The sequence below is a fragment of the Pipra filicauda genome, unplaced genomic scaffold, assembly GCF_003945595.2.
Source record: "Pipra filicauda isolate LSUMZ 115617 unplaced genomic scaffold, ASM394559v2 scaffold11_size5308982_pilon, whole genome shotgun sequence".
Taxonomy (NCBI): Eukaryota; Metazoa; Chordata; class Aves; order Passeriformes; family Pipridae; genus Pipra; species Pipra filicauda.
This window is the reverse complement of record NW_024103652.1, coordinates 4,811,588-4,822,417: the sequence shown is the minus strand read 5'-3', so window position 1 is coordinate 4,822,417 and position 10,830 is coordinate 4,811,588. Positions and strand designations below refer to the sequence as shown.

Genomic DNA, 10,830 nt, shown 5'->3' with positions numbered 1-10,830 from the left:
CACATAACTTATTGAAGTAAAGTAGGATATTTGCAAATATATTTTGTTCACAGCGTGGCAATTAATTAAATAATTATACTTAAATAAAATTCCCAGCTTCCAAAGTAAGCAATAAACAATTCCCTCTAAACTAATGTATCCCATAATTTTCTCTTAAGCATGAGGTTTCACTATTAGCTGCAGAGAGGGTTGAATTACTGCTCTGACAAACACTAATTTGTCTTCAAAAAATTTCTTCAGGTGACTCTTCTTGTCCACAAGCCTCAGGGTCTTCCTGACCCCATGGGTGCCTTGTAGGAGTTTTTGTCAGATGCCAGTGACTCCAGTTATGAGCCACCAGAGCAGACAGGTCCCAGCAGGGCACCTGAGTAACACTGAGTAGGAAATGTTCATCCTGCCAGAGATTAAACTTCTCAAAACTGTTGAATGACTGCCCAAATAGGGCATTTGATAGGCAAAATAGAAAGAACTTATTTCCATGCCACCAGTGTCTGATGGCTATTCAAAGATACCCATCCGGAAGATTTTCATGAGGTGCTGAAATTCATAGGCTTCAGGGGAGCAAGAACCATGCAAACTTTGTAACAACTGCACATCAAAAACAAACAAACAACCCCCCCCCCAAAACACAAAAACCACCAAACCAAACAAACAAAAAAAAAACCAAACCAAAAAAAACCCAATCAAACCAAACCAAACCTACTTCCCCCCCCCCCACCACCCAGTTAGTGATTTTGAGCTTACAGAAGAGACCTGACTCTGCTTTGCATGTTTCCAGAAAAAGCCAGCTCCTCCTTTTTAAAGCATCTGACAGATCTGCAGTACTCCCAATGATTTCTTCGTGGTGCAAAGGCAAGAATGGGCAGACAATTCTCTTGGAAATCTGCTCTAAAATCTGCTTCGGCAGGAGGACTAATGTGTCATGATCCATCCAGCTCAGGCTGGATCCACTCAGCTTCCACCAAGAAGGTGCTTGCTTGTTGCTGCCTACATCACACGTGGTGTTTTCTGTTGCTTTGTTTGGTGGCTCCATGTCTTCAGCTAAATGTGTGCCAGTGTGCACAGCAAGTTTGTGTTTAACTGTTTATGCAGTGCTGGCACAGACCTAGGTTTGCCTGACAAGATGTGCCTCACGAAACCCCGTACAGAGTGTGCCTCATTTGCAGCAAGAGTCACTCCTGGACCGTGTTCAGCCTCATCCACAGCATTCACCAGCTCCTCTGCAGCAGGGCCCCACTTTGCCAGTCACTTCCCAGCTGGGATGGACGCACAGGATTATCCTACCCCACACACTACTGGCATGTTTCTTTTGCTGGGCTTTGCAAGCTTTCTAGCAGCCCAGTGCTCCCATTTCTGGTGGTACCTTTAGGTTGAGGCTCTGCCTCTTCTTGTGTCAGCCACTCTGTCTAGTTCAGCACTACTGTCATCCCACAGCACCAACAACGCACATCACCCGTGGCAATACTTTTGCCACTACACTTACACCTAATTCCCCCAGTGGGGCAGGGTCCCAGGGGAATGGTTAGAGGTGATGTTCTGCTCTGAGACACCCTGCCCTGCCCACCTGCACCTGACACAGCTCACCCTCTGTGGGTCCTGTCTGCCCTCCATGAGCTGGGCAGCCTGCTGGGCTGTCAGGAAAGCATGCTCGGTGGCCTGCCCAGGTGGAACCATGCTGGATGAAGGCTAAGGCTCCTCATGTCTCTTGCCCCAAATTTGGGCCTGAGACATGACCTATTTTAAAACCACGATGATGTTTTTTTTCTCCAGAAGAATGGCCACAGCTGCTAACTCCAGCCTCTCTCATGAACCTGGTTACATCCACACGATTCTCTCAGCAAGCACTTCTTTCTCCCCTGCAGTCCCAAGTTCCCACAGAAAACTCAACCAGGGGATGAGAAGCTGCGTTCATGTGGAAAAACAGGACTAATGATAAACAACCAGGACACTGATGCAGAGTGAAACTTTACTCCCATCAGAAAAGGCAAGTGAACAGCTGATAAAGCAACATGCAGTGGGCACATTCCATTAGCATGTTGCTTTCCAGCCTCTCTTCTGCCATAGGGCCTTACTCCATGTGCAGCTGCACATCAGTCCCCCATCAGAGGTTTCACCTCGGTCCCTATGCCACAATCTGGCTATAGAGTGTTTCCAAAATCCATGCAATCAACTCCCTGCTCTTATCTCCCACTAACTCCAGTCAAGTATAAAACATTTTAAGCTCAGTGACTTTGGTCTTTTCTTTGTGGAATGTGCTCTGAAAGTGAATGACGGATGTCTAATTGCAAAAGGCTCAGCCTTAATGTCCCCTCTCAGATCTTAACCATGAGATGCAAGTAGGGCACTTTGTCACAAAGTGTCATGAAATGTCTGGCTGTGATGATCTCCACACTTCTAACAGTAAAGTCCTTGCACCAACACAGAGCCAACAAAAACCCAGACTTGACGTTCCATCCCAGAGGCAGTTGAGCTTGGGGTGCAGGCAGTGCCATGGATCTATGGTCTCACTTGATTTATATTCAGGCAATATATGACCTCAGACCTTGACTCTGCTGGGTCCTTGACTTGGAGGAATTAAGTACAGCCCTGTTTTTCCTGGAACACAGAGGCAAAACTTTTCTTTCCCTCAAAGATGAGAGGAGTTCTGATGGTAGAACAAAAGCTATGAATGTGCTGCACATGAAGGGGTTGTCCACACATTTAATGTCTGCTTCCTGTCATTTGGTTAAAGTGGGACAAGCTGCTCAAGTCACAGGGCTAATGAAGGCCAGGGCTTCCCAGTAGTTTACTCTTGTGGGATCTCAGTGGTGTGGTTTGTAACACGGAAGCAACTGAGTGGGGAATCAAGCCTAAAGGACTGGCCTTTTTTCCATGGGGAAAAATTGCTCTTGGACACCCAAGCAGATGGGATTTTGGTTGGAGTAATTTCCTGGCACCTACCAGTATTAACTCCGTTCCTGAGAAGCCCAGTGCCCTTGTGCAGGGTACACTCTGCAGTGCAGTGGTCTCAAAATCAATGAGCACTTTACCCAGCTGAAGGCTGCAGATCATAATGTCGGCAGGATCTGAAGTAGGAAATTTAGACAGAAAAAATGGTTATTCAAAACCTTGTTGCAGAGACCAGAAGAAAGTTCAAGCTATAACTTCTGTATGAGTAATACTATGTAGATACCATACATTTTCTATTGCATGAAACTCCAAAGGTTTAATCGATGCATGGCATTTTCCATGTTACTTATCTTTGTCCCTCCCGCAACACTGCTGAATCAAAAGAGAAAACATAATGTTTCACAAACATGAAGAGCACCAACTGTTCTGCTCCAGCAACAGGCACCACTTGACTTACAGGTGGAGGAGATCTCCAGTCTAAGATCCACCTGGGTGACTCCGAGTTTTGTGTTGTCTATAGTTCCCTCACCATGGGAACTGGTACTCAAACGAGACACCAGTGCTTAAAATGGGACATACTCCTGCGCCTGGAGTGGAGAGCTGAAAATGTTTTTAAATAGGCTTATGATAATGTCAAACTGAGGATAGTCTCCAGGTCACCATGTTATACGACTCCCACTTCACCCACAAACACTGGCACCACAGCTTAAATCTGCGTGATGAGGAAACAAGAAGTGACAAGAGCCAGCACATGCTGTTTGGGTATCCATTTCACTCTGCTTTGGGCCCTGCCAAGGAAAGTGCTTACTTGGAAGAGGATTTTCATCACCAGCAGGGAGGGCAAAAGCAGCTGTTTAGCACACCATCCCTCCTCAGCACACACCTCTTTCATTCCCCATCCTCTACAAGTGCAAAGCGAAGCACGATCTGACTTTGCCCTCTGGAGGCATGGAATTGGCATGGCACAGAGAGAGCCCCAGAGGTGACTGAACTACTGCACTGCCTTTGGAACATCTGCTAGGAAAATCCATTCCCAGCTACAACTCCCCATGAGTCAGAAGGCAGAGCATTCATTGCTGGCAGGGCAGCTTCACTACTCTCCTCTCACGCTGACAGTCAGGTTTTTGGTTCCTACAGGGTAACACGACCCCAGTCTTCTGTGTACTTCAAGAACATTGGTGTCAGTACAGGAGGTTGACACAAACTCTTTTGGCACAAACTCTGAAGAATGTGGTTTGAAATACTGCCCACGTCTGCATCCAGATATTGGGACTGCACATGTGGGTCCTCAGCAAGTGCCACTTCAAGGTTTATTCTGCTAGCTCCATAGTTTATTCTGCTACCTCCCACGTTGCTGGGATGCCGCACAAAAAAGCAAGTGGCCAGTGACTTTGTATTTCCTAGAAACCAGGGCTGGGGTTTGTTTGCTTCATTGAAACGGAGCTTCACACACACACAGATTTTTCTCCACACACACACAGATTTTTCTCCAAGTAACTTTGCTGTAAACCTCTAACAGAGCTGTGTTTCACTAGGATGACCATCTCCCACCTCCCCTTGCTCCCTTAAACATCATTTGTGCAATGACCAAGAGGGCTTTGGGAAAGCTTTTCCCGTAGAGATATAGACTCGGCAGTGCACTGGTGACCTGAGTTCTGGAAGAACTGGCAGGAGACACCAAGACATGGGTGGGATCAGCTGTACAGCCATGCACAGCACCTGCACACCTATGCACATCCAGCTTCCTGCACGCACATCTGCCCATATCTGTTTCTGTCTAAGTGTCCACATGCAAGGCTCGGGTCCAGCCACACACCTGTGTGTGCTGCCATTTGTTTCTATGCACACTCACCTGTCAATATACAATCATGAACTCTCATTCACATCCTAAACCCCACATAACAGTGCCATTGTACACTACGTGCTTGTGCATGCTCACCCTTCCAAGCACACACATCCCTGTGCACACCTGCACACACATTCCAGCCCACCTCCAGGACCTCTTGCCATCTCCTTTATATTCTGGCTCACAGGGATCACCATGCCAGCAGGTGAGGAGCCTGTGCTGTCCCCAGGCCTGTACGTCTGTGCCACAGGAGTTCAAGTCCTGGGCAAGCGTTCCTCACCAGCTGGCGCACTCAGCTGCGGTCTGACATTCAGCCCCAAGTATCTCAGCAAACAGGAGGGAGCTGGCAGGTAAGTATGTCCCAGCAGCAGCCTGTGGAGAGCCTAGCATCCTTCCTGGTTGGATCATGTACCTGTGAGGTCCTGTGGCACAGGGATTGGGGACAAGCAGGTCAGATCAGGGGTAAGTCAGTTGCATGGGAGCCCAGCCCTGTACCAAATCGTTGCTGGGGACCAGTTTCAGTGCATTCTTTATAGCAGTTCTGCATGCAAACTACACTGCCAAAGCCCACACTTACTATCTCTCCCCACGTAGATCTGTCACTGTGTGGTTTAATTTGTTTCGACCGCTTGATTTCCGCAAAGGAGTGTGGGGTTCTCTGGGCGTCACTGCCCTGAGCCTACTGCCCCATGCCACGGACCGGCAGCAAGCATCTCCTCCGACAGCGGCGGCCGCTCACCGCACCTCGGCTCTCCCCGCGGCCGCCAGCTGAGCCGACCCCGGCGGCGCCGGGCCCCGCGGGGAGGCGCGGACAGTGCCCGTGCCCAGACACCTGCACCGGGACCCTGGAGCTGCTCCCACCCCGCTCGGTGCGCGCCGGTCCCCCGGCGCTGTGCGCTCCCGACGGCCGCGGGACAGCGGAGCCCCGACGGCGCTGGGGACGGGGACGAGCGGAGGGGGCGGGCGAGGGGTGCCGGGCAGGGCGCTGCCCCCACCTGCGGCGGCGGCGGCACGCCCGGCCCTGCCCGCGCCTCCCGGGCGGCGGGGCGTAGCAGGGGGAGTGCCGGCCGCCCGGGCGCGGAGCCGCCGGACACCGCCGCATAAAAGCCGCGGCGGCGGCGCTTCGCCTGCTCGGCTGGGCTCGGCTCGGCTCGGTCCGGCCCGGCACGGGGCCGCCCCGACGGCCGCATGACCGCCGAGAGCCGGCTGCCGCCGGGCCCCCCGCCGCTGCCCCCGCCGCTGAAGGCGGACGCGGCGCCGCCAGGAGAGGAGGAGGCGGCGGCGGTGGCGGGGTCGCGGGGCGGGCGGCGGCGCCGCAAGCGTCCGGCGGAGCGGGGCAAGCCGCCGTACAGCTACATCGCTCTCATCGCCATGGCCATCGGGCAGGCGCCCGAGCGGCGACTGACGCTGGGCGGCATCTACCGCTTCATCACCGAGCGCTTCCCCTTCTACCGCGACAGCCCCCGCAAGTGGCAGAACAGCATCCGCCACAACCTCACCCTCAATGACTGCTTCGTCAAGGTGCCACGGGAGCCCGGCCGCCCCGGCAAGGGCAACTATTGGACGCTGGACCCCCACGCCCGCGATATGTTCGAGAGCGGGTCTTTCCTCCGCCGCAGAAAACGCTTCAAGCGCAGCGACCTCTCCACCTACCCGGCTTTCCTCGCCGAGCACCCCGACGCTCCGTGCCGCCTCCTCCCGCTGCCCGCCCCGCCGCCCCCCGCCGACCTGCCCCCGGCTCCCGCCGCCTCCTGCGCCTTCGCCGCCGCCTTCCCCGCACAGGGCTGCGCCTCCGCCACCCTGCCCCACGCCTACGGCCCGCTACCCACCGCCCCCGGGCCCTACGCGCCGGGAGGTCACGGACCGCTGTACGCGCCGTCGGGGCGCATCGTGCTGCCCGCCTCGCCGCCCGCCCCCGCCGGGGTCTACGGCCGCCGCTCCCCCGCGCCCTACCCGCCCCTGCCCCACGGCTACGGCGCCGGAGGACACCTGGGCACCGCAGAGCCCGGACCCCGGCACGGCGCCTATCCCGGCGGCCCCGACAGGTTCGTCCCGGCGCTCTGACCCATCCCGGGTGACGCCCGGCAGCGCGGAGCGGAGCCCGGGAGAAGGCGGGCTGCGGGGCTCGCCCGGCGCCACTGGACCCCGGGAAGATGCCATCTGCCCGAACCTCCTGGCGAGGAGTGGCGCTGTCAGAGACCTGGGGTGCCCTGTCCAGCCCTGTCCACTCTCGCTAGAAAAAGCCGTAGGGATTCCCAAGTGCCTGAACGGTGCAAACAGACCATTCCTCTTCCACAGCCTTTCCTGGGGCAGGTGATCAAAGCCTCCTGCCAAGCTCCCGCTCTCCCAGCACACCCTGGTAGGGCCCTTCCTGGTCTACCTGGGAAGATCTCACTTTTAAAAACATCTCTGCTGTTGATTTTATTTACAGAACAAGACGTCTGTTGGTGCAGGGTAGGAAGGAGGCAGGAGGAAGCGTTCCCCGGCCTCGTGCAGGCAAATATGTAAAAGTGGGATGCATGGCACTGATGAGGTGGCATGTCCCTGATGTTGCACAGGGCTCCTGCATTAGTGCCAGGCTTTGCACCAGCAAGGTGGCCAGGGCTGGAGAAGATTTGGATGCTGGAGTTGCAGGCAAACACAGCAAGTCAGATCTCTCCAGGGGTGATGCTCTCTGCTGTAGGGGTGGGAGAGTGGTGGGATTGGAACTATAAAAACTTCTACCATGAGCATGCTCAGCCCCTGGAAGAGGGACACAGCGAAGCTGTGGGACCTCTGCCCTTGGAGGGCTTTCCAACTTGGTTGAACAGAGCCTGATCTATCTCCAGAATTGGATCCAGCATTAAATTTGGATGTGCTTTGAGTGGAGACATGATCCTGAAGTCTATGGAGGTACTTACATCCTAAATTACTTTGATCTTAAGGTGAGCCCAGCTCTGTCTGTAGCCTAGAGAAATTGGCATCTGTGGGGGAAAACTTTCTTTCCTGAAACACAAGAGGCAGGACATGACGCCTTTTCATCTGCAATTGCTCCACATTCAAGTTTTCTTAGGATGGAAAAGAAACCAGAAGACAATGTGGGGAGGGAAAAACTAACAGGAACATCTATAAGAGGTAAAGGCTTGAAAATAGATCCATGGGGAAACTCAAGCAAACACCTCCCAACATATTCCACTACCTCTGGAAGGGGCCTGGAGCAGTGGTGTTTGCCCAGGGCTCTGCCCGGGGCTGTGGATGGAGAGGGAACTGACATAGCCCTGCTGTCCAGGTCTGCTTATACAGCTCCTTTTTCCTGGGGAGGTGGGGAGCCTGTGTAACCAGAGCTGGGAGGAGGTTGGTGAGAAGCTCCTGTAGTGAGATGGTGCCTTACGTGGGGAGAGGGAAGTGGAAAGTGCAGCCAGAGCGTCAGCGAGAGTTTTGGAAGAACAGAGAGGGTACACACACAGCGGGGTCTCACAATAGAGAAGGGTACAGATTATATGCATAACTTATGAATAACTCAGGTTAGAAGTTTCTGTTCCAACCTCGTACTCAAATAAATAAGGGTCACCAATGACTCAAATCTGGTTGCTCTGGCCTGTCTAGTTGAGTCTTGGTCACCTACAAGAATAGAGACACAGCACAGTCTGTTTGGGCAGCTTGACTGTCCCTAGGGGGGAGAAGTTTCTCCTTGTATCCATCCATTCATCACCTCTCTAGTCGCATTTCATGTCTACTGTATCTTGTCCTGCTACTGTGCACTGATGCAAAGAGCTCTTGATCCCATGAAGACACCTGTGCCTTCTGCTCCACAGAACATTTTTCAGATGAGGTCCTCAGCAGGATGAAATTTGTATAGAGGCAACTTCCTTGCCTTCTCTGGGTGCTTTGGTCCAAGTATCCGGGTGGGACATGAGTATCCAGGTGGCTGAGTGTCCCCACAGCACAGTTTGGCATGGAGGAACCCTTTGCAGTAGGTGGACAGGAAAAGTTGTATGCCTCTTCCATGCGGCTCTGAGGTAGGAGATGAGTTTTGGACTCAAGGCCTCAGAGTGCTAAAGGTGACATGTGGTGGGTGAGTCACCTCATGGGCTGGGAGGCTGGGCCTGGCCTGATATTGCTGCCCCTTGTCCATCTAGACCTGTTGGTGGTACCGCAGGAAACTGCTGCACATGGAGCTGGGGAGGTTGCGTTGCCACCAGTGGGGGGTACAGACAACAAGTGTAGGCACCATTCAAGTCTTTGGTGTGGTGAGGTGGATCAGATTGTTCCTTTCCTTTCCCTTCTGAAGAGCTGTGTTTTATCTTTCAATGTCCTTCCTGGTCCTGGCACATCCAGAAGCTGCTTCATCCTGGAGGGAGCAGAGTCTTGTCTGCAGCTTGGTTGCCTCATCCTGGGGCAGGTCTTCTCAGCAGCCATGCTAGCTCCTCTCCCATCTTCTCCCTTCACCATCTGGAAGAGGAGCTGTACATCTAGCTGTGCCAGCTTCCAGGTTTTTTGACAGCTGCCTGCTGCCTCTCTGCTTTCACTGCCTGCAAGGACTGGACTGTGTCCCTTTGCTAGCAAGTCATGCTGTCCTCTTGATGGTTTGGGAGTAGCTGGGAGAACTGTCCTGCCTTTTAATGTTTTCTTTCCTTCCTGTAGAAGCAGTTATCAATGTGGATCAGATAATTTTCCTGATCCTAGCGGCCTTCTGGCCCTTGTTTCTCTTCAGCCTAGTTTTGTTCACTGGTCCAGCCCTGGTGCTAGTCTGAAGTTCAGCTTAAAAAAAAAAAAAGGTCACCAGTGATGATACAGGTCTTGTGTAAGCTGCTTCTGACCTCAGGTAGCATCTGTGGCCAGTTCAGGGAGCAAAACTCAATGTCTTGAGGACATGCCTGATAGATCTTGATGACTCAGAATGCACAGATTGTGTAGTTTGCAGAAAAGGTCTAGATGCTTGTTCTTGTTTCTCTGCAGACCTTTTATACCTACCTAGAGAAACCAGGCATACCTAGAAGATGTACTTTTTGCAGCAGATGCAGTCATGAACTTGTTGCATCAAGAACCTGAGACATGGCCAAAAACTGCTTAAAATTCTGTCACAAACAGCTGGAAACCCTGGGCAAAACCATGAAGAGCTACAAGGACTGTTCAAGAGACTCTGCATCTGTGTGGGGTCTGTGCTTTGAGTTTTTCAAGGTGAAGACAGACAAAGCTATACCTGTCTTTTGCTAGTGCTGGCAATGCTCAAGCCTCCCTCTTCCAGTGGGCCTGAAGATGCCAGAGATCCCTTTTCAGCAGCACTGTTGTGGTTTGTGGCTGTTGCAATGTTCCTGAGCTGTCGTGTAGGCTCAGACACAAAGGGTGCGCTGAACATTGCTCTGTGGGGTCTGTCTGGGTTCTGCCTTGTGGCAGCAGGATGTGCTGATCCTGTGGTTGTGCATGTGCCTATGTGTGTCATGCAGTGGCGTGGCCACTGACAGAAGAAGATAAGCTTGTTGGGTAGCCGTGGGGTTGGGTCTCTCTGCGAGGATATGGGGATATGCTGAGGGGATATGTTAGAAAATTGGATCTCAATGTACACTTGTGCCATGGGGATATGTTAAACATTTGGATCTCAATGTATTTTTGGCTGTCACTTTGCTTGTAATTCTCAGGCACCATCAAGAATAAGGACAAATTCTGATTTCTGGAAGTTTTATTGTAAATATCTGAGGGCCTTCATTTTAGCAAAGTTAGTCTAAGTTTCAAACTAATGTTTTGACTTCTGGGAGAAGAGTCCAATCAATTTGGATTGTAAACCTGTAGGAAACTCTTAACTGTGAGCACTGACAAGAAGAGAGAAGGGCCTTGAAAGAGCTCATTTCTCGAAGGACAGAGCATCTTGGTTTCTGTTCTGCACGAGTTCTGGTACAGTCAGACCCTGGGCAGACTTTGTATAGCCTAGGAGAATATTATATTCTATATTGGAGGTTTTTTTGTATTTACTCTTCTACTCCACTTGAAAAGGAAATAAATCTTTGTCTTGTTGTTTGTAATGAAGTGTCTGAATTTTTCAAGCCTTCCCTCTACTCCTGAGACCAGGAGTGATACAGAGCAAGACGCATGGCATGTGCTGCTTCTTGCATTTCACT

At 52.2% G+C, this 10,830-nt stretch overlaps 1 protein-coding gene across 1 annotated transcript; it reads left to right on the top strand.

Annotated features, from left to right (window-relative positions):
* The first annotated feature begins 5,923 nt into the window (after window positions 1-5,923).
* On the top strand, window positions 5,924-7,058 carry FOXE1 (forkhead box E1). Its single transcript, XM_027748112.2, has one exon. The coding sequence runs from the start codon at window positions 5,924-5,926 to the stop codon at window positions 6,797-6,799; it is 876 nt and encodes a 291-aa protein (XP_027603913.1). The 3' UTR covers window positions 6,800-7,058.
* Window positions 7,059-10,830: the final 3,772 nt, after the last annotated feature.

Excerpts from the sequence above, each read along its gene's own strand:
- FOXE1 (XM_027748112.2), top strand. The coding sequence starts at position 5,924 with ATGACCGCCGAGAGCCGGCTGCCGCCGGGCCCCCCGCCGCTGCCCCCG.